This window comes from Muntiacus reevesi, chromosome 7 (genome assembly GCF_963930625.1).
Source record: "Muntiacus reevesi chromosome 7, mMunRee1.1, whole genome shotgun sequence".
NCBI classification, from domain to species: Eukaryota; Metazoa; Chordata; class Mammalia; order Artiodactyla; family Cervidae; genus Muntiacus; species Muntiacus reevesi.
The window spans coordinates 26,009,155-26,033,654 of NC_089255.1; the positions used below are offsets into that span (position 1 = coordinate 26,009,155).

The 24,500-nt window shown below is 38.0% G+C and overlaps 2 protein-coding genes across 2 annotated transcripts; both read right to left on the reverse strand.

Annotated features, from left to right (window-relative positions):
* Positions 1 to 3,328: 3,328 nt before the first annotated feature.
* LOC136172569 (olfactory receptor 11H4-like) lies at positions 3,329 to 4,258 on the reverse strand. The gene has a single exon (XM_065941998.1). It carries the CDS (start codon positions 4,253 to 4,255, stop codon positions 3,329 to 3,331), a length of 927 nt encoding a protein of 308 aa, XP_065798070.1. The 5' UTR covers positions 4,256 to 4,258.
* A 12,347-nt stretch (positions 4,259 to 16,605) lies between these two features.
* Positions 16,606 to 17,638, reverse strand: LOC136171986 (olfactory receptor 11G2-like). The gene has a single exon (XM_065941090.1). It carries the CDS (start codon positions 17,539 to 17,541, stop codon positions 16,606 to 16,608), a length of 936 nt encoding a protein of 311 aa, XP_065797162.1. The 5' UTR covers positions 17,542 to 17,638.
* Between the last annotated feature and the right edge of the window lie 6,862 nt (positions 17,639 to 24,500).

Here is a 24,500-nt window from a genome sequence, read left to right on the forward strand (position 1 = left end):
ATAGTGGGAATTCTGTGATACCACAGTGAACCCTTAATGTGAATGTTTCACCCAAGAACTCCTTGGGAGTGTGTTGGGAGAAGAGAACTGCAGGCCATAACTCATTGTTCCTACAAAAAACAAAGGAACAAAGAGCTAACAGATTTACAGAAGAATAGCGTGCAGTGGGTATACAGGAGGATGGAGGCAGACTTTCCTTACATACCTGATGATGTGTCTGTCTCCAAGAGGAGAATGTGAGACAATTTCCAGCCACAAGATTGTCCTCATTACCCCATCAAAAGCTCATTCATGGATGGATAGGCATATTTGTGGCTCCAGAGACTCATTTCCTTTAGTATTCTGAACAAGATGAAGTATATTTTTCATGTCAGTGATTATTAAGTTTGCAAGTCTCTCTTGAATAGGACCCGTAGTTCCCTGGTGTGCTCATTGGAAGACACCTGGTTGCCTGTGCATGTATCTCTGTGCATCCGTCTAATTTTCCCTATATTTGTTTGTATTTCCCCAGTGGTTTAACTAGTGAGATACAGAGGTCTGCATAGATATCCAAGAGAAGTCAGGAAAATTTTCTTCTTTGTGGTGATAACCTTCCTCTAAAGAACTGATCTGAGTGCAGGAAGGGAGGTAGAGAGTGGGACAACTTAATGAGAGAGGACATACAAAAAAAAAAGAGAAAGAGAAAGAAAGAATGTGTGTGCAATTAAGAGTGTGTGTATCTATGTTGGTGTCTGTGATCTTTTCTCCAAAGTACATCCATTTCATTCTTGGTATTTAACCTGTAAGGACTTAAGTTAAAAAAATTCTTTGTCTATACAAAGTTACTTAAATTTGTTATACTTGATATACAAGAAAGAATTTCCCTTTAAAATTTTAAGGATAAATTGAACACGCTTGTTTGAAAGAATTGAGTTTTTTGTAAAAGTGGATTTGCAATGCTATTGACTGACATAATGCAATATTAGTGAAAATAAAAATTTAGCACTGTAAATGGTTCAGAGACAGCAAGTATGATTTCTTTCATTGATATCAGGTTAAGGAGAACAAACAAGAAGAGGCAGAGAACCTGAGGGGAAGAATTCAATCATAGCAAGAACTCAAGTAAAGAACCCTACTGAGTTTACAAGTGAGGCTGTATAAGGACAGAACAACTTCTAAAAATGTCCCTGTCCCAGCAGTATTAACATCACTCTAGAGCCTGTTAAAATACAAATTCTCAGGTCCCACCCCTACCTAGTAAGTCAGAAACACTCAGTGTGGGGCCAAGAAAACCCCCTTTTGAACAAACCTTTATGTGATTCTGCTGCATGCTGAAGTTTGACAACCACTGTATAGATCATTAAAGACTAGGTTAAGGATGGGTATGTTTGATGGAGCTTCTAAGTTTGGGAAGGATTTCAGTAGGATCAGGAATTAATTGAGCATGGTTTGGAGAAAGGATCAAGAATGATATTTGTAGGGATAATTGACATCTGAAGCTGAGTTTTAGATAATGTTGTATGTAGAGAAACAGGCTTAGAATTTTAGGCATCTGGGAGACTTTTGAAAAAGACCAGGGATAGGCAGGGAAATGGTGTAAAAGATTATTCAGGCATCATGTGAAAGGGAGTGGCCTGGGAATAAAAAGGGGTACTGGGCTTGAATAGAGTTGAACCTAAAGGGAAGGTCGTGGGTTAAGAGATAGAAAACTAGGACACAGAAAATCTAGGTCCTGGCCTGAGTGCTTTTACTTACTAGCTGTAAGAGCCTGTTGAGTTCATGTCTTCAAATATTCGATACCTTCTTTGTGTTCTCCATAGGGTTGACATGAGAATGAAATAATCGATAGGAAAATATTTTGTAAATATCTATACAATCATAATATGATTGTGATTGAAAAGCCTCAGGAGTGGATTCCTAACTCCATTATCTCTCCAGTTTGTCACGGAAATATCATTCCAGAAGTAGAATTTCCTTTCTGAGGATCTAGGAGGACTTTCCATTCCTCTTGGGTTAACCAGTTCCTTAACTTTTCCTCCTCCCCAAATATATATTCCCAAGATCAGTTTGCAGATACAAATTCCTTTAAAAAGAAATACAAAGTTTTATTTGACAACTAGAAATACAGAATTTTTTTAAATGCCCATGCCTCTATTTAGTCTGTTATCAATGAAACAACCGCGGTGATGACCCTTTTAAAATATAATGGGATTCTATTACTCCTCTGCTTAAAACTCTGCTCAGAAAGGCTTTCTATCTCATTCAGAATTTAAAATTCTTACTATGACTCACAAGGGCCTGGACAACTTGGCCCTCTGTATGCTGTCTTTGACTTCATCTCTGATATTTCCCTCTTAATCTCTCTATTCCAACCAAACCAAACCACTTGCTGTTACTGGAACACAATCCTGCCTCAGGGTCTTATGGAGAACTTGCCTCCCTCTGCATGGAATGCTCTTCCCTCAGCTATCCACACAGCTCATTCCCTCATCTCCTTCAAGCTTTTGTTTAAATAATACCTTCTCCTGGTAGCCTTCCCTGATGGTCCTATTTAAAATTTCAACCTCTTCTCTCTCATTTCCTGTCCCCCTTCCTCTTTCTCCATATTGTTTATCATTTTCCAATGTAACTATATTTTTGCTTATTTTTTTATTGTTTGTCCCTCACTAGAAAATAAACTCCACACATAGAGTGTTTTGACCATTTTGGTCATAGTGTATCTCTAATGCCTATGAGAGTATCTAGAATAAAGTAGATGCTCAATAAATTTTTTGTTGAATTGAAAAAATTGCTATTTTATATGATGTTAAAACATAACTTATGTAAGCATGAAACTTTCAGTCTGTCCCTAATCTGGAAGATTCTGGACCAAGAGGAGCTAAGAGGATAGAAACTTTTTCTATTACTAAATCCTTTGGTTATATATCCATTAGACATTTAAATTAGATTATTTATTCACTTTAAAGGATATTGTACTGTCTTAAGAAATGCCTTCTGTACACTGATGATGATTCACCTAGGATAACTTCTCTTAGTCTAGCTTTACCTCCTTCCCCTAATAATCAAAACTAAGACAGTGTGTGAAATAGGACAAATATAATGCCCTCATATTACTATCTAAGAAGTTATTCATGTTGAAAATATTGTTATTATACTTAGGATGCAATCTGAATCAGCCATGGTTTAGCTCTGCCAGGTTAGTTGAAGAATAAAACATGGATGGAATCCACTAAAAAAGTCTTCTTTACTGTGTGCATTGGAAAATTAACAGCAGTATATGAAGTCTTTTTTAATTAATCTTTTATGCCTGGACAATGCTTTGCTTGTTCTCATGTAGATTAGTTTATGTTCATTCTATTTTCAGGACTTTCTTCAGTGCAGCCTTCATCTCCTTGTTTCTTAAGCTGTAAATCAGGGGGTTTAAGAATGGAGTCACCACGGAATAGAACAAAGTTATAATCTTCTGAATTTCAGCTGGGTTATCAGCTGTAGGGCTCACATACATTGCCAAAAGAGCCCCGAAGAATAAGCACACCACTGTCAGATGGGATCCGCAAGTAGAAAAGGCCTTCTGTCGGCCTGCTGCTGAAGGGACTTTAAACACGGTGATCAGTAAAAGGGTATAGGAGCCTAGGATGTACAGAAGAGTTAGCATGATAATGAGGGAGCTGAGGACATAGAAGACAGTCTCAGTGACAGGAGCTGGGACACAGGACAGAGCCATCAGTGGATCTACGTCACACACAAAGTGGTCGATGGTGTTGGGGCCACAGAAAGTCAGCCGAGAGAGCTGCACGGTGGAGACAAAGTAGCTAAGGAACCCAAACACCCAGCAAAGAGACAACAGAAGAGAGCAGAGTTGCTGGGTCATGATGGTTGGGTAGTGCAACGGGCGGCAGATGGCAAGATACCGATCGTATGCCATGATACAGAGCAAATATGTCTCAGTTGTACCCAGGGAAGTGAAAAAATATAACTGCAGGAAACAGCCAACAAAAGAGATGGTTTTTGTTTCTGAGAGGAAATTGATTAGCATACTGGGCACAGTGGAGGTAATGTACCAGATTTCAAGGAAAGCGAAATTCCCTAGGAGAATATACATTGGCGTATGGAGATTTTGGTCCCACCTCACAGCGCAAACAATGGCCCCATTTCCCACCGTGGTAAATACATAGATTCCAAAGAACAGTGAAAAGAGGAAATACTGTAACTCTTGACAGCCAGGGAAGCCTAGGAGGATAAACTCTGTCACAGTGCTTGCTGCTGAATTGTTCATGAATCCCAGGACTGCATAGAAGGCAGAAAATACCAGTATATAAATTGCTTTGTTTCTTGAAAAACTTATAGGAAACCTATGCAAGGTATATGTGTTGACTGTTTTGCACTGAGTTTGGAATAACCCATCTATTAACTCCTATCTTATTTAAAAGCCATCAACAAACAAATTTCAATAAAATTGTGTTCATAACAATAAAATCTTTATATTACTTGGATTTTCTTTATCAAAGGATTGGGTTAAAAAAAATCCTCCCTTCCCTTTGAAAAATTTGAAAACTCAGAAGTAATACCCTCTGTGAAAAGAAAAAAGTTATCAGTTTGTATTAGATTCATTTGTATTATTTTTTAGGTCCCAACATATGATATCATATAGTATTTGTATTTCTCTGTCTGGCTTATTTTACTAAGCATAATATTCTCTATGTCCATTAACATTGCTGCAAATGGCAATATTTCATTCTTTTTTTTATGGCTGAGTTATATTCCATTACATATATGTATACAGGTAATATATGGGCTTCTCTGGTGGCTCAGATAGTAAAGAATCTGCCTGAGAAGCAGAAGACCTGGGTTCAATCCCTGGGTTGGGAAGATCCCTTGGAAAAGGGAATGACTGCACACTCCAGTATTCTTGCCTAGAGAATCCCATAGATAGAGGAGTCTGGCAGGTTATAATCCATAGGATTGCAAAAGAGTTGGACATGACTGAGCAGCTAACACACATGCACACATAGGTAACACACACACACACACATATGTCACACATATTGCATATATCTGTTGGTGGGTACTTGTATAAACTGTTTTTTTAACAATATCTTTTGTATTTTTTCCATGTCCAAATTATAACTGCAGCATTAGTTCAATGGCTGCCTTGTTTTCTGTAGATTTTATTAACTCCTTAGTGGTAGATTTTGAGTTTTAGTGTTTTATATTATAATAAATACTGTAACTTATATTCTTGAGTGTATTCTTAGTATACTTGATCCATAAAGTGAGGTTATAATGATTCAACATTTAATAATTAAACTAATCAATATATTGTGTCCTAGTTTTTGATGATGAAGATTTTTAGATATCCTTTGATGCCCATCATTTACTGAAGTCAACAAAGCAAAACCCTTTTACATATAAGAAAAATTCCTGCATAATAATTCCATAGCATGTTAATTCACATCCATACTAGAGCATGTGCCATAATGACTGAATAATGTGTTATGTTTCCTCTAGACTGAAAACTTTTATAATTCGTAAATGATGTTAAATTTATCTTTATATTCTCAGTTGACTGAGTTCCTGGTTCTTAGTAGGGACTTGCTCAATGACTTAATGGTTGAATGAATTTTGAACTTGTCAATTATGTCACTGAAAAGCTAACCTACTGCATTTACGGACATCACCATCACTGAGCTTCTAATCTGAACTCATTGGGCAGAGACTTGTGACTGACCAAACCGAAGATCTAATCCCCACTTGGCTCATGTCCCTGTCATTTGTGAGTGCCCATTCTAAATATAAGCCTCCCTAGTTACTCACCCTTTTCATACTGTTCATGGGGTTCTCAAGGCAAGAATACTGAAGTGGTTTGCCACTTTCCAGTGGACCATGTTTTGTCATGTATGGATGTAGTATGTATGTAGATGTAGTATGGGTGTAGTATGTAGTAGTCATGTATGGATGTGAGAGTTGGACTATAAAGAAAACTGAGCACCGAAGAACTGATGCTTCTGAACTGGATGTTGGAGAAGACTCTTGAGAGTCCCTTGGACTGCAAGGAGATCCAACCAGTCCATCCTAAAAGAAATCAGTCCTGAATATTCATTGGAAGGACTGATGCTGAAGCTGAAACTCCCATACTTTGGCCACCTGATGTGAAGAACTGACTCATTTGAAAAGACCCTGATGCTGGGAAAGATTGAAGGCAGGAGGAGAAGGGGACAACAGAGGAGGAGATGGTTGGATGGCATCACCAACTCAATGGACATGAGTTTGAGTAAACTCTGAGAGTTGGTAATGGACAGGGAGGTTGGCGTGCTGCAGTCCATGGGGTCTCAAAGAGTCAGACACGACTGAGTGACTGAAATGAACTGAACTGAACTGAGTTATTTACCCTCTTTTATATTTTCAGGCCTATTATCAACGTTCTGTTCAGCACTTCTCCTTTTTTAATTAATTTTTCTTACTGGAGTATATGGTTGATCACTACTTCTCCTTGTTCCATACTTTCCTTTTCCCTTTAGTATTCACATCTTGTGAATGGAACTACTTACTCTCCATTCACTAATCCATTTAACATTTGCTAAAGTCAGAAACTGGAGTTATTCAAAGCACTTTCTAATTTTTTCAGTTCTTGTCCAGTTTGCAATCAATCACCAACTCCTGTTGATTTTCCCTCCCAAATGTTTTTTGAATCTGTTCTTGGCATGCAGGAGGTCAATGTAAATGCTTTATCTGTTTGGATGGACTAGGAGCAGAGTGAACAGCTACATATATAACCAAAAAGAAAACTGAGCCTCCTTAGGAAGGGCTAAGAATGACATTTTAGGAAAAAAATGGATCCTCACATGGGATGGTGAGGAAAAAAGAGAACATTTACCTGCAGCCTATGTGGTGATATTCCACAACTGGATCAAGTTCACAACTGATTGACTGATTGACTAAATCCAATAATACTTAACTCAGTAGTCCTGTTGTATCACCATCAGTTCAGTTCAATTTCTCAGTCGTGTCCGACTCTTTGTGACCCCATGGACTGCAGCACTCCAGGCCTCCCTGTCCGTCACCAACTTCCAGAATTTACTCAAACTCATGTCCATTGACTTGGTGATGCCATCCAACCACCACATCCTCTGTCATCCCTTTCTCCTCCAACCTTCAATCTTTCCCAGCATCAGGGTCTTTTCAAATGAGTCAGTTCTTCGCATCAGGTGGCCAAAACACTGGAGTTTCAGCTTCAACATCAGTCCTTCCAATCAACACTCAGGACTAATTTCCTTTAGGATGGACTGGTTGCATCCTAAGGGATGCAGTCCCTTTCAGTCCAAGGGACTCACAAGAGTCTTCTCCAACACCACAGTTCAAAAGCATCAATTCCTTGGTGTTCAGCTTTCTTTATAGTCCAAGTCTCACATCCATACATGACTATTGGAAAAACAATAGTCTTGACTAGACAGACCTTTGTTGGTAAAGTAATGTCTCTGCTTTTTAATATGCTGCCTAGGTTGGTCATAACTTTCCTTCTTTAAGGAAAATAAATAATGTAACTTTGATTTGTGTTCAAAGAGCATGATACACTGTGTGTTCTTGGGAAAGTTAACACCTGTTTTTCAGAGCTCCTGGGAAAATGCTGTTGAATATATTCAATACATGCTAAGTACAGTTCCAGGAATATAATTGGACCTAAAAAAATTCATAGCCATCGCTGTGAATAATAGTACTATCAACAAACATGATTACAAAGTGTAAACTTTTTAGCATAATTATTTAAAAACCTTAGTGATTAAAAAGTTACTCAGTTCCAACATATCACACAGCAAAGCTATGGGCAACTCTCTTTGGTTGCTCAGATTGATTTTACTGACCTCCTTGTATATTCTGACACTTAAAAACATACAGTTTGTTATGATATAAAGGAAGAAGATGTTGAAACATTGTGATTCAAGACACAAAATAAATAAAAAGAGTGTGCTGCATTACTTGTGATGTGCATGAGAGTGAGTGGAAATGTTACATTTAATTGGGGGCACTGTAGAAGACGACTCACTGTGTGCCGAGTCCCTTCAGTCGTGGCCAACTCCTTGCAACCCCATGAATTGTCCCCCACCAGGCTTCTCTGTTCATGGGGTTCTCCAGGCAAGAATACTGGAGTGGGTTGCCATGCCCTCCTCTAGAGGATCTTCCTGACCCAAGAATTTAACCCACATCTCTTATGTCTCCTGCATTTGCAGGCAGGTTCTCTACCACTGCACCACTGGGAAGCCCATGAGTTCCTAAGTACAACTCTAAACAGTCTTCTCATACCAAGTTAAAGTTTACTACATTTCTGAATAATGAAACATTCTTTTATGAATCACTAAGCAAAAAAGTTTTAGGGAAAAAAAAAGCTTCAAAGATTGTTAAACTGAGGGAGATGAGTATCTGGGCATCAACTTATGTTACTAGTGACTGAAACTTCATATCCAGAAATATAAAGCCACAAAAGTTTGCAAAAGTATATTAATACTCAAATGTAATTTCACTGTAGCTAGGATCAATTTGTAGGTGTCTTAGAAAAAATACAGTGATGCCAAGACAGGAAGAAAAGTTACTTACCCTTCATGATAAGACTAATTATGGACAAAGTTCGGAATAAATACTGAGTCTGTGTCTTCTCACTGATGCTTTTTCCTTTACTTGAAATCAAAACCTAGGGCCTGATCCTACAATGTACAAAGTTAAATGCTGAAACGTCCTTTCCTCCCTTCCTGAATTACTCAAAAGAAACAGTTATAGCAACAGGGCATTTCTGTTGGGCAATGTGATAGCCAGTGAAAAGAACTACAGCCCCATAATCAGTCATGGAGACATAGGCCTTATTTGACATACTGATATTTTCATCAAGAACTACATAAGAGACCTCAGTCTACCCAAGGCAGCCAGATCTTTCACTTGTCTCACCCAGAAGAGACAACTCAACAGAACTTTATATTTTGGTTACTTTTGCTATAGATTAATTGAAAGAAATGGGTTATAAACATCAAGAGGAGATTTCAGTAAGGGAGGTTGCAGGTGAATGAAGGGGCGGGAAGTGTTGTTGAGACTCCCCAGGGTGCAATTAAAGTTTCATCTTAGAGATTACTGTGAAGTCTTCAGAGTCCTCTTGGGCTGGTTTATGACTCCCTCAAGACTCTTTGGTGTAACATCCTTTTCTTATCCAAAGTTTTCGTATAGTTTAGGTTAATTTGGCTCCCAGAGTGAAGACAGGGATAATGTCTTAAAGGCACTGCTGAGTTGTCTGTGCAGATTTACAGAGAATTTCTTTTTGTTTTCAGGAAACATTTATTTCTGAAATATAAAGAATATTCACAATGTATATTGTTTATAATCTATGGGAGTGTATTTTCTTCACATACTTTACAATTATAAATTTTTGTTTCCAGTCTTCAATTACCAACAGACTACTATTTTTCTATTTGTTCTTCTGTTCTTTGTTCCTTTATTACTCCTTTTTAATTTTCTTTTGGATTATTCAGTTACTTTTATTATTTTCTTATGATTTTAAACTATTTTTATTGTGGTAAAATACATGTAACATAAAAATGATCATCATAACCACTTTAAGTGTACAGTTCTGGACATTAATTACATTCATATTGTTAAGCATCCATCACCAGCACTCATCTCCAGAACTTTTTCATTATCCCAAATGAAATTCCAATACCCATTAAATAATAACTTCTTATTTCACTTTCCCTTAGCCCCTGACAACAGACTATTAGAAATTTTTATCTTTGAATTTTATTACTCTAAGAAATATATAAGTGGAATCACACAAAATTTGTCCTCTATGATTGGCTTATTTCACCTATCATATTGTCTTCAAGGTTTATTCATGTCTTAGAACATGTCAAAATTTCCTTCCAAAGGTTGCATTGTTTGTGTATATAAAATTTTATTTATCTATTCATATCTGAAGAATACTTTGGTTGCTTCCACCATGTCACTATTGTGAATATTGCTGTTGTTGACTATCAGTATAAAATATCTGCTTGATTCCTTGCATTCAGTTCTTTTATATATATACCCAGAAGTGGAATTGCTGAATCATTGGTAATCCATGGCTTTTAGGAACTGCTGTACTATTTTCCACAGAGGCTGAACCATTTAATATTCCCACCAGCAATGTACAAGTACTCTAATTTCTCCAGATTCTTCACAGTTTTTAGCTGTTTGCTTTAGAATAACCCAGAGATCAAATTGCCAACATCCATTTGATAAAAAGCAAGAGAATTCCAGAAAAACATCTACTTCTGCTTCATTGACTATGCTAAAACCTTTGTGTGGATCACAACAAACTGGAAAATTCTTAAAGAGATGGGAATACTAGACCACCTTACCTGCCTCCTGTGAAACCTGTATGCAGGTCAAGAAGCAACAGTTAGAACCAGGTGTGGAACAGTGGACTGGTTCCAAATTGGGGAAGGAGAACATCAAGGCAGTACATTGTCACCCTGCTTATTTAACTTATATGCAGGACATTATGGGAAATGCCAGGCTGGATTAAGTACAAGCTGGAATCAAGATTGAAGGAACTATCAATAACCTCAGATATGCAGATGACACCACTCTTCCAGAAGAAAGCAAAGAACTCAAAAGTCTCTTGATGAAAGTGAAAGAGGAGACTGAAAAAGTTGGGTTAAAACTCAACATTCAAAAAATGAAGATCATGGCATCTGGTCCCATCACTTCATGGCAAATAGATGGGGAAACAATGGAAACAGTGAGAGACTTTATTTTCTTGAGCTCTGAAATCAATGTGGATGGTGACTGCAGCCATGAAATTACGACACTTGCTCCTTGGAAGAAAAACGATAACAAACCTAGACAGCATATTAAAAATCAGAGACATTACTGTGCCGACAAAGGTCTGTCTAGTCGAGGCTATGGTTTTTCCCAATATTTATGTATGGATGTCAGAGTTGGACCATAAAGAAGGCTGAACACCAAAGAATTGATGCTTTCAAGCCGCGGTGTTGGAGAAGACTCTGGAGAGTCCCTTGGACTGCAAGGAGATCAAACCAGTCAATCCTAAAGGAAATCAATCCTGAATATACATTGGAAGGACTGATGCTAAAGTTGAAGCTCCAATACTTTGGCTACCTGATGCGAAACATGGACTCACTGGAAAAGACCCTGATGCTGGGAAAGATTGAAGGCAGGAGGAGAAGGGGATGACAGAGGATGAGATGGTTGGATGGCATCGCTGACTCAATGGACATCAGTTTGAACAAACTCTGCGAGATGGTGAAGGACAGAGGAGCCTGGCATGCTGCAGTACCTGGCGACACAAAGAGTTGGACTTGACTGATCGACTGAACAACAACAAAGAATATTTTAGAGAGTGAAGACTGCCATCATATCCTGCCCACATAATGGGGTGTCACTCCTGGATCTTGCTTCAGACATGTAAGCTGCCCCAGCCATTAGTCATTGATGTCTCTGTTGCTAAAAAAATATTCCTCTAGAAAGATATCCTTTGTTTAAAGAAAACTGTATTATTTTTTAACTAAAAAGTAAATCATGTGGTCATGTGGAAAAGAATTTAAAACATTCAAAATAAATCTTTTCTTCTGTCTTCTTCCTCAGACACCAAATTCTCCTTATTGAAGCAAGCCCTGTAACCAGTCTGGATCTCCTTCAGGAGATGGTCTATACATTTATATTACAGGTATTTACACCCTGCAGCTCACTTATTTTTTAATATTTATTTATTTTTAATTGATTGGTGATTGGTTTACAATATTGGTTTGATTTGGCATACATGAGCATGAATTAACCATAGGTGTACATATGTCTCCTCCCTCTTGAGTCTCCCTCCCTCAGCTCACTTTTTTTTTTCACTCAACAATGTATCTTGAATTAATTATGTTACATTACTTATAGAGCTACTTCATATTTTATGAACTTGAAGATTTAGTATTCCACTGTATGACTAAACTATAGCTTATTTAATTAGTTTTCCATTAATGGGAACTGACATTTTTCTTAACATTTTGCTATTACAACAATGATACAATGAACATTTTTATACTTTCATAGTTTCCTATATGTGTGAAAAAAGCCACAGGCTAAGCACCTTAGAAGCAGCTTTGCTGGGTTCCAGGTCATAGGCCTTTTAAATTTTGACTGACTTAAATACAGTGTAAAACTTATACTCCACCAACTAAGTGTGAGAGAACCCATGTCACATTCTCAACCATATAGTGTGTTATCAAACTTCTTGATCTTTGTCACTCCTCAGGCTAAACGTGAGATACTGTCTCATGATATTCTCTCTTTATCTTTTTATGAGTGAACTAGTGATATTTCTAAATGTTTAAGAATCTTTTCTATATGTTATTTGTTTGTATCTTTTTGCTTATTTTCCTATTACGATGTTGTTCTGTTCTCTTACTGTTTATAGAGCTTTATATATATTAAGAAAACAATATATCACTGATATCATATATTTGCCAATACATTATTGGCAAATCATTGAGAATTATTGAAGGAGAAATAATTGAGAAGTTCTAAAGTTAAAAATATAGGATTGTTTACTGAAAAGGAAAGGAAGATGAAAAGGGTGGTGGATAGGACATTTTAATTTTTTTACCATTAAAATATTTTCCTTAGAAAATCACTCCTGATACCCAGTTCTCATTTTCTTCATCTGCAGAATCAGGTAGCTGAATTGATAAATATATACAATAATAGGATAACTTTTCTTTCAGGATCTAGGGGGTACTTCAAGGAGAGCTAGTCCAAGTTGCTAATAAAAATCCTGAGTAAACAATTTTACTGATCTATAATTCCTTTTCATTATAGAGGACTGGAATGCAAAAGTAGGATCAAGAAATACCTGGAGCAACAGGCAAATTTGGTCTTGGAGTACAAAATGAAGCAGGGCAAAGGTTAATAAAGTCTTGCCAGGAGAATGCACTGGTCATAGCAAACACCCTTTCCAACAACACAAAAGAAGACTCTACACATGAACATCACCAGATGGTCAATACTGAAACCAGACTGATTATATTCTTTGCACCCAAAGATGGAGAAGCTCTATATAGTCAGCAAAATCAAGACTGGGAGCTGACTGTGGCTCAGATCATGAACTCCTTATTGCCAAATTCAGGCTGAAATTGAAGAAGGTAGGGAAAACCACTAGACCATTCAGGTATGACCTAAATCAAATCCCTTATGATTATAAAGTGGAAGTGACAAATAGATTCAAGGGATTAGATCTTATAGACAAAGTGCCTGGTGAGCTATGGAAAGAGGTTCATGACATTGTACAGGAAGCAGTGATCAAGACCATCCCTAAGAAAAAGAAATGCAAAAAGGCAAAATGGCTGTCTGAGGAGGCCTTACAAATAGCTGTGAAAAGAAGAGAAGCGAAAGGCAGAGGAGAAAAGGAAAGATATACCCATTTGAATGTAGAGTTCCAAAGAATAGCAAAGAGAGATCAGAAAGCCTTCCTCAGTGATCAGTGCCAAGAAATAGAGGAAATCAGCAGAATGGGAAAGACTAGAGATCTCTTCAACAAAATTAGAGATACCAAGGGAATATTTCATGCAAAGATGGGCACAATAAAGGACAGACATGGTATGGGTCTAACAGAAGCAGAAGATATTAAGAAGAGGTGGCAAGAATACACAGAACTGTACAAAAAAGATCTTCATGACCCAGATAACCACGATGGTGTGATCACTGACCCAGAACCAGACATCCTGGAATGTGAAGTCAAGTGGGCCTTAGGAAGCATCACTATGAACAAAGCTAGAGGAGGTGATGGGATTCCAGTTGAGCTACTTCAACTCCTAAAAGATGATGCTTTGAAAGTGCTGCACTCAATATGCCAGCATATTTGGAAAACTCAGCAGTGGTCACAGGACTGGAAAAGGTCAGTTTTCATTCCAATCCCACAGAAAGGCAATGCCAAAGAATGCTCAAACTACCACACAATTGCACTCATCTCACTTACTAGCAAAGTAATGCTCAAAATTCTCCAAGCCAGGCTTCAACAGTACATGATCCGTTAACTTCCAGATGATCAAGCTGGTTTTAGAAAAGGCAGAGGAACCAGAGATCAAATTGCCAACATCCGCTGGGTCATTGAAAAAGCAAGAGAGTTCCAGAAAAACATCTACTTCTGCTTTATTGACTATGCCAAAGCCTTTGACTGTGTGGATCAAAACAAACTGTGGAAAATTCTTAATGAGATGGGAATATCAGACCCCCTGACCTGCCTCATGAAAAATCTGTAGGAAGGTCAGGAAGCAACAGTTAGAACTGGACATGGAACAACAGACTGGTTCCAAATAGGGAAAGGAGTATGTCAAGGCTGTATATTGTCACCCTGCTTATTTGACTTATACGCAGAGTACATCATGAGAAATGCTGGGCTGAATGAAGCACAAGCTGGAATCAAGATTGCCAGGAGAAATATCGATAACCTCAGATATGCAGATAACACCACCCTTATGGCAAAAAGTGAAGAAGAACTAAAAAGCCTCTTGATGAAAGTGAAAGAGGAGAGTGAAAAAGTTGGCTTAAAACTCAACATTACAAAAATGAAGATCATGGCATGTGGTCCCATCACTTCATGGCAAACAGATGGGGAAACAGTGGAAACAATGACAGACTTTATTTTTTTGGGCTCCAAAATCACTGCAGATGGTGACTGCAGCCATGAAATTAAAAGACACTTACTCCTTGGAAGGAAAGTTATGACCAACCTAGATAGTACATTAAAAAGCAGAGACATTACTTTGCCAACAACGGTCTGCCTAGTCAAAGCTATGGTTTATCCAGTAGTCATGTATGGATGTAAGAGTTAGACTATAAAGAAAGCTGAGCACCGAAGAATTGATGCTTTTGAACTGTGGTGTTGGAGAAGACTCTTGAGAGTCCCTTGCACTGCAAGGAGATCCAGCCAGTCCATCCTAAAGGAAATCAGTCCTGAATATTCATTGGAAGGACTGATGCTGAAGCTGAAACTCCAATCCTTTGGCTACCAGATGCAAAGAACTGACTCATTTGAAAAGATCCTGATGCTGGGAAAGATTGAAGGCAGCAGGAGAAGCTGATGACAGAGGATGAGATGCTTGGATGGCATCACCGATTCAATGGACATGAGTTTGAGTAAACTCCAAGAGTTGGTGATGGATAGGGAGGCCTGGCGTGCTGCAGTCCATGGGGTCACAAAGAGTCAGACACGACTGAGTGACTGAACTGAACTGAACTGAACAATTCCTGAGCACCCTCCCTTAAAAGAATTAGGCCTAAATTTGTCTCTGGGTTACTGGTTTTCCTTATTTTATTGAAATCAACCTCTTCTCCCTGCCCACCTCGTTTGCAGGTTAGAACACTCAGAAATCTGGAAGTCCTTGCAGTGAAAAGAAAATCAGGCCTTTGCATGTTTATATCAGTCCCTGTATTCACTTGTCTCTGATTTGTGGGTTTTTGCATGATTATGCTACAAGATCATCTTCTGAAAGTGAGGGGAGAAGGGAGAAAATATGAAAATTAGACAGAATAGAAAACAACTTTCGGTTATAGTCATACCTAATCAGCTTGGATTAAACTTATCCTTCTACTAAAAGTAACTGCAAAATCTGGAGAAATTACATAAAACAAACCTTTGATGGTACTAGAGAACAGTCAACACAGACGTGACTTCAGGGGCTACAATTCCAGGGAAGGGAGGAATAAGAAGAGGAGCTCCATATTTACCTTGAGTGTTTCTCCCCTAGGATGCAATCACTGGGTTGGGGCATATGGGGACAGGGAGGTATCTGAGAAAGAATGGTGGGAGGGAAGAATAAAGTCTCAGCAGAAAGCAGTAGTTTCATTGAACTAAGGATATAAGGGATTTGGAGTTTGTGGCTGCCAGAGAAACTGGTGTTTGAGAAAAAGTACTGGAGACAGGAGGACCACAGAGAAGTGAGGGGCAAAATGTGATGTAGTTTCCTTTCTAGGCATTTTTTGATTTCTCAGTCATTTATGTCCAAGATGAGATTCCAAGAAGTCTAGCAGAAAGAAGAAACTGGGAGTTCAAAGAGCTGAGCAGAGGTCTTAGGACACATGGGTTTCAGAATATAGGAATAGAAAGTCAGGGCTCTCTAAGGTGGAGGTGTCCTGAAAACAATTCAGGTGTGTGACTGAGATCATCTCAGAATGGTCATGTTCCTGAGTAAGAATCACAAAGAAGAGCAAAGCTGTTTTAGACTGTTTTTATTACACCTTAAAATAAATACTGCTTAAATGAGTTCAAAGTTATCTGTTTTACTCTATCTTCTGGTAAAAGAAAACTTTCTTTGCTACATTATTTAAAAAATTTTAAAATATAATGTTCAGCATTTGGTAAAAGATGAGGTATATAAGAAAAAGGACAAAAAAAAAAAAAAAAAAAAGAAGAAATCGGGCAAATGAGCAAGAACCAAAAGAATAACCAAGCAACAGATACATGTTCACAGGTGACTGAAATTTTAGTCAATATTAGGAAGAACAATCATCTGAAAAAAGCAAAGCACATTTTTAAAAAAAACCTGAAAATGAAGTAAACACAATTTAGGTCTCTAATTGCTCAAGAACTCTTTTGATGAACACTTTTTATAGTCTAAAAAATTTCTGCAGGGCTTTTTTCATATCTTTGTTTCTAAGACTATATATTACAGGGTTAAGGAGTGGTGTCACAACAGAATAAAACAGAGTCACAATCTTCTGCATTCCAGCTTCATGTTCAGATGTTGGACTCCCATACATTACGAGGACTGAACCATAAAACAGTGAAACCACAGCCAGATGAGACCCACAGGTGGAGAAAGCCTTTTTTCGCCCAGCTGCTGAAGGGACTTTCAACACAGCTCTCAGGAACAGAGCATAAGACCCCATGATGAAGAGAAATGGAATGATGAGGGGCAAAGGACTTAAAGTGGAGAAGACAAGCTCTATCACAGAAAATTTTTCACAAGTGAGTGCTAGAAGAGGACCTGGGTCACACAGGAAGTGGTCAATGATCCCAGATCCACAGAAAGACATTTGGGAGATGATGATGATGGGAATCAAGAACCAGAGGAAACCAAATACCCAGCAGCTGATTATGAGATTGGCACAGAGACGTCCAGTCATGAGGGTGGGGTAATGTAGAGGTCGGCAGATGGCAAGGTAGCGATCAAATGCCATAATAGCCAAGAAAAAGCATTCTGTAGAACCCAAGGAGAAGAAAAAGTAAAACTGGAGAAAGCACCCAGAGAAGGAGATGAGTTTGGTGTCAGAGAGGAAGTTGGCCAACATGTTGGGGACAGTGGAGGTGACATACCAGATCTCCAGGAAGGAGAAGTTGGCGAGCAGGATGTACATGGGGGTGTGGAGTCTCTGATCCCAGCGCACAGCACAGATGATAGAACCGTTGCCCACGAGGGTCAGGAGGTAGACTGCAGAGAAGAGCACAAAGAGGAGAATCTGCCCCTCCCTGGGGCAAGGGAAGCCCAGGAGAATGAAGCCAGTGATGGCGCTGGAGGTGTTGGGAGTGTTGGAGATTTTCATGGATCTGGGAGCTGTGGAAAGGACCAGCAAATATCAAATGAGTTTGTATAGAGATATGAGGACCCAAATTTACATTTAAATCATCTTGGAAAAGTAAAGAGAGATTTATATATTAATAGCTATTTTTTTCCATTGTAAACTGGGTTAACTATTCTCATTCACATTTTCATCATGGATTTAAGAAAATATTTAATCAGAATGGTAAACTCTTGAAGGGAAATGTGGTAGAGGTATTTGAACATTAGAATTTATTCTTAATGGAGAATCTGTCTGACACTCTATCTACCTACCTAGCTATCTACCATCCTACCGCCTATCTAGTTTCTCAGAAAAATAGGGACAGAAAAGAATAATTCTGCTGTGTGTAAAGGTCCTTTATGGTTTCTAAAAATGATTGTAAGTCCAGTACTAATTCAGAGGAAGGTAGCTTTTTTATGGTCAATTAAAAGCAATTGTTAGTTATAATGCTTAGGTATTTTTGAGCAGATTGTTCTGTCCTGAAATTTCATTTAGGGGTAAACATCTACTTACTCTAATAAATGACCCTTCAGATTAAATATTTAAGAACTGTTTTTATTTATTTATTTGTGATGAAATATTTCAGTGTAGTATTTCTTCCCTTTCCTTTACCCTCACATCTAATTCATCAGCAATTTCTGTTAGTCTGTCTCTAAAATAAGTCTCATGTCCATTCACCTCTCTCTAATTCAAGCCATCATCATCTTTTCTTCACTGGACCACCGTGATACTGTCCTAACTGGGTTTCTTGTATCTTATCCGTGTCTCTCTACAATTTGTGATCCACACCATGGCCAGAGTGACTCTTAAAAAAAAAAAAAAGAAAATCAGATCCCACAGATTTCAAATAGCTTCCCAATGCACTTAGGATCAAGCAAATTTTCAAACTAGGGTCTTTGAATTGACCCTTATTCATATCTCCAAACTCTCTTCATGATTCTGTTAGTCAAAATACTTTTTCTGTGTCTCTCATGCACACGCATACACACAGAAGCACACACTCTGTGTGTAAGGGAGATATACACACCCTCTACTCACATAAACAGTGCAAATATAAAACAGGGTTCAACAGTGGGGTAGCAGGATGTATTCCATGCCCTGTACTCTACTGATCCTGTCGCAAGCTACGTGTGTTTGGACTTTAATACCTGTGCTAGGCGGCATAACAGTAGAGAGGGTCTCACTTTGAGATACTCTGCGCCAGGGGTCAGCAAATATTTTCTTAGCTATTTTAGTCTTGTAGGCCATATAGTCTTTATTATAAGTATTCATTTCTACTGTTGTATGAAAGTAGCCATAGACACAATACCTAAATGAATACACATGGCTGTGTTCTGATAAAACTTTATTTATGTCCACAGAAATTTGAATTCCCTGTAACTTTGATGTATTACAGAACATTTGTCTTCTATGGATTTTTAAATTTAAATTAAACAGTAAAAATTCTTAGCTCACTGGCTATACAAAAGCATGCCATATTTGACCTATTGCCATAATTTGCTGAGCCCTGGTCAATACATTTATAGAGACAGGAGAGCAAAGACATTCATTTTACTGTAGAACAATGGAAACTCTTTGGTCCATCATGTGACCTGTAAAGTAATAACCTCCAACTAATATAAATAAATGAAAAAAAAAAAAAAAAAAGAAATGGAGGAGACCTCTAGAGGGCAGCTGGAACTAGCCTGTTCTGCGCTCACAGATGTTTTGGACCAGTTTTCAGCTTAATTACAAAAATTCAGTTTCCAAAGTCATCAGGATTGCCTTTCTCTTTTTGTTTCCTTAAACACACACACACACTCACGCATGCACCGCTTCCTTCCTCCACACAATACTTCAGTAATATAACATTGGCCTTCTTTCAGTTTCTAGAAAAACCAAGTACTTTCCTGGCTAAGGGTCTTTGTTCTTGTTGGCCTTCATGGTCACTCTTAATTCCTACTGCTCAGCACACTATGAGGAAGAGGGTATGTACTTTGTAAACTATTTTTTTTAAAAAAGAAATGATTGTCTACATTGTGAACAATGTAGAGAAAATAGATAATATAGAAATATTTACCAATTACTTCATTTGAGCTTCAAATAGCTTGTGAGATGAAATCTTAGGAAATGAATTATACAGGAAAGGCTCCAAATGATCAAGGTGAGGAGAGTGCTGGCCCAGACTTGAGATGAATCCATTCAAAGAAGTGATGGAAGCTAATGTTCTGTGTGGAAGAATATGTCCCATCACATGTGGCTTACTCCCTGTTTCTGGAGGTAGTTATGGTCCCCCAGTTGTGAATGCTAAAGTAGGACAGGAGTTAGATGGGATGGAAATTCTAGGTTCAGCCTCATAGCAAAGTAGCTTGTTGGCTCTAGTGGGGTCTTCTATTGTCTATAAACTTTGTTTTCTTAATTTTTAAATTTTTTATTCTCTTTTTAATTGAAGTATAATTGATTTACAGTGTTGTGCTAATTTCTGCTGTATAGCAATTCACTCAGTTATACACATATATATGTTCTCTTTAATATTCTTTCCCATTATGGTTTATCACAGGAGATTGGATATAGTTCCCAATAGGACCATTGCTTGAAAAATTTGTTCCATATTGTTTACCCATTCTAAATGTAATAGTTTGTATCTACTAACCCCAAGCATCCTGCCCATCCCTCTTTCTCCCTCTTCCCCCTTGGCAACCACAACTCTGTCTTTTTAGCTTTCTTGTCTTTATATGAGAAAGGAATAGTACTGTATGATTTTTAATTACTTTTCATTATAGCATGCTTACTCCTATTCCAAGTATACTGCAAGTACACATGATATCAAGGCTGTGAGATCTGTAAGATCTAGAAGTGATATTGTAGTTACATTTATCTTTTACATGAGAAAAACAGCTGGATAGATTTTCACTTCTACAAGAAGGGAAAAGATCCAGGCCAGTTCCCTCTCAGGGCAGTTTTACTTTGAGAGTTTGACAATATGCCCTAGAAAATAAGAAAGATGTGAAAAATGATTCTGTGTGTGTCATCAACATTTCAGGCTCAACCTAACTAAATTGACTATGGATGAAAAAAAAAGATATTTCTAACAAGATTTTATTGTTTGTTCCTTACCGTTAATTAATTTCCTCCTTTGTACAGGGTAGCTGTGGTTTCACCTGGCACAAAGGGGATGCTGGAGCTGTCCAGAGAAGCAGGAAGTGTCCTCTGGATTAGTTGCAGAAAGTGGTGTGGCAGAAAGAGTGGGAATATGCAAATAGTGGTGTCAAAGCTGTGTGATGTATACAGGATGTTTGGACTGAGTCCTTAACAAAGCCAAACAAGAAAAACTACGTACTCACCTGCATTATATCTTGGAAAGGTTGGGTTAAACTCAGTCTTGAATAGTCAGGTCATCAGCTATATTATATAAAATGAAGGAAGGACATATCTCTGATATTCTACTTTTTCCTCAGAGCTATTTTAAGAAGGCACAATGGGGTGGAAGCATTATTGGCCTGCTCTCGCAATAGCACATCCATCTACTTCATTTAGTTTGGTCAGGAGATAGCTCACCTGTCCCATGCAATGCAGGAGATCTGAGTTTTAATCCTTGGATCGGGAAGATACCCTGGAGAAAGGAGTGTGAGCCCACTCCAGTATTCTTGTCTGGAGAAACTCTTGCGCAGAGGAGCCTGGCAGGCTACAGTCCATAGGGACGCAAAGAGTCAGACACAACTGAGTGTGCATACGCGTGTGCACGTGCACACACACACACACACACAAACACAAGATATAACATGAAAAACCTGGATGAACTTTTTGGCCAATCTAATATATATAGTAAAGCAGAGTAAAAGAACTCTTATTTAGAGGGCAGTAGTTTTTCTAACTTTTTATTATTTACTTTCTCTTCTAAGCAAATGGACAAAGAGGGCAATCCAGACCTGAAGTTTCTCTGAATGTCTGGTCTTTCTGAAGAGGAAGGTTGGTCTTCTCTACAGAAACCATCAAGGAGTGAAGGAGTAGAAATAAGGTGACAATCCTTTCTGTGTTTGCTGGAGGATAGAGAGATTCTAAGCAGAGACTCCAGGGAGTGAGGATCCATGAAGATCAATTTACCACTTCCGGAAGAAGGTCTGTGTTAGGACAATGTTCTTTACTAGTTATTCCCTTCCTCTGGGGCCTGCCTTCTCTGGAGACTCTGATCTTCTATTTTACCTCTGACTCCCAGTAGAGTGGAAAATGTTACTTTTTAAAGCCCCCAAATTCTCAGGGATGACAAGAGGTTTCATCAATGTATAAGACAACTCAGATTGCCTATCGGGCGTTAAAGGAAAGTCTATAAAAATAACACAGTGTGGTGGCTATGATGTAAGAAACTATTCCTGGGCCTCTAGTGAATGCTATCAATTATGAGTTTTGGAAACAGAGCCTCCTTTGATTTTCCGGAAAGCAGAGATAGATGGGCTGAAGGTACGATGTGACCTCAGCCATAGAGGGCTGTGCAGCTAGCTGCCCCAGGAATCTGTCCCCTTCCAGGGCCTCCCTGGTTGTTTTATAGATCTGTCCTTTCTCATTTGTGCTTGAACCCTGTGAGTGTCAAGCAGATGTTTTGAGCATCCACTTGCCAGGTCTGAGAGAGGCCAGAGCAGAACATTCCTTAGCTCTACTCAGGGGTCGCATCATGGAGTTGGATCTAAGCTTCCTCATCTTGATGGAAGTGCAGATGTCTTAGCACAATCCACTTCTTGTCCCTTTCTCTCCAATTTGTGAAGGATTTTCATGTCAAAGACTTATCAGGTCATTTCACTTTCTTGTTTGGACAACTTTGTTGTTTCCCTCTGTCCACAACATGAGATTAAAAATTGCCAAATAAAAACTCTTTCACTGGAGCCTTAACCTATTGCTATTGTTACCACTGTTGATAAATTTTTATATTTTTACCTTTCCCCCACTATTTCCTGTAGAAGTCCTTGTATCAACAGTCACATCAAATTGCTTAGACACACAGTGGAAGACCGTATATTTTTGTTGGGTGAATAATCTTACCCTCTGAAAAGCATTCAAGAACTAGTGTAAGAGTTAAGCCCTGTGAAGTGAGGATCCCAGGAGATTATTTATTCATGCAGAAGTAGAGAGCTAACTTACTAAATGTTCTCTTTGCCTTATTTTTTAAAATCTTTCCTGTCATTTTGCCCCTCAGCTGAGACAGTTTCTCACAAAATTATTTTTTTAATTTTTATTTTATATTGAAACATAGTTGGTTAATGATGTTATGTTAGTTCAAATATACAGCAAAGTGATTCAGTTCTACATGTAACTGTTCTTTTAAAAATTCTTTTCCCATATAGGTTATTGCAGAATATTGAGTTTCCTGTGCTATTCAGTAGGTCCTTGTTGGTTATCTATTTTAAATATAGCAGTGTGTACATGTCAACCCCAAACACCTAGCTTATCCCTGCCTGCCACCCTTCTGCCCTGGTAATCGTAAGTTCATTCTCCAGGTCTGTGAATCTGTTTCTTTTTTATAAATAAGTTCATTTGTATCATAAAAAAAATTTTCACACATAAGCAATATCATGTGATATTTGTCTTTCTCTGTAAGACTTACTTCACTTACTATGCTAATCTTCAGATTTATCCATGTTGCTTCAGATGGCATTGGTTCCTTCTTTTTAATGACTGAGTAATATTCCATTGTATATGCGTGTCATGTCTGCTTTATCCATTCATCTGTCGATAGACACTTAGGTTGCTCCCATGTCTTGGCTATTGTAAGCAGCACTGTAATGAACATTGGTGTACAAGTATCATTTTGAGCCATATTTTTCTCTGGATATATGTCCAGGAGTGGAATTACTGGATCATATGATAGCTCTATTTTTAGTTTTAAAGGAACCTCCATATTGTTCTCCATAATGGCTGTACCAGTTTACATTCCACCAACAGTGTAGGAGAGTTCTCTATTTTCTGCATCTCCTTCAGCATATGTTCTTTTTGGATTTTTGGTGGTGATGGCCTACTGACTGATATGAGGTAACATCTCATCATAGTTTTGATTTAAATTTCTCTAATAACTAGCAATGTTGAGTATCTTTTCATGTGCTTCTTGGCCTTTTGTGTGTCTTTTTTTTGTAGAGATATCTATCCATTTATGTCCTCTGCCCATTTTTTATTGGTGTTTTTTTTCATGATATTGAACTGCATGAGTTGCTTTTAAACTTTGGTGACTAATTCTTTGTTGTTGGCATCATTTGCAAATATTTTCTCCTATTCTGTGTTTTTTTTTTAGTTTGTTTATGATTTCTGTTGCTGTGCAAAAGCTTTTGAGTTTAATTGGGTCCCATTCGTTTATTTTTGTTTTCATTCTCATTACTCTGGGAGACGGTGTGAAAAAGATATCCTGCATTTTGTGTCAGAGTATTCTGCTACGTTATACTGTAAGAGTTTTACAGTATTTGGTCTTACATTTAGGTCTTTAATCCATTTGAATTTATTTTTCTCTATGTTAAACAATGTTCTAATTTCATTTTTTTTTTTACATGTAGCTGTCCAGTTTCCCCAGCACCATTTATTGATGAGAATGTCCTTCCTCCACTAGTCATTTGTCCTTTGTCATAGATTAATGACCATAGGTGTGTGGGTTTATTTCTGAGCTTTCTATCCTGTTCCATTGACCTATATTTCTATTTTTATACCAACACCATACTGTCTTGGTTACTGTAGCTTTGTACTCCTGTCTGAAGTCAAGAAGTCTGATTCCTCCAGCTCCGTTATTCTTTCTCAAGATTGCTTTGGCTACTCATGGTCTTTTGTGTTTCCATATAAATTTCAAGAATTTTCTTCCTGTATTAAATGTGAAAAAACAGAATGGTTGTATCAGTACAGCATGGTTATTTACCCTTGTGATTACGTGCCTGACTGGGAGCTGTGATATGCTGCTGATGCCCAGCATCATGACACAGTATCTTACCGTG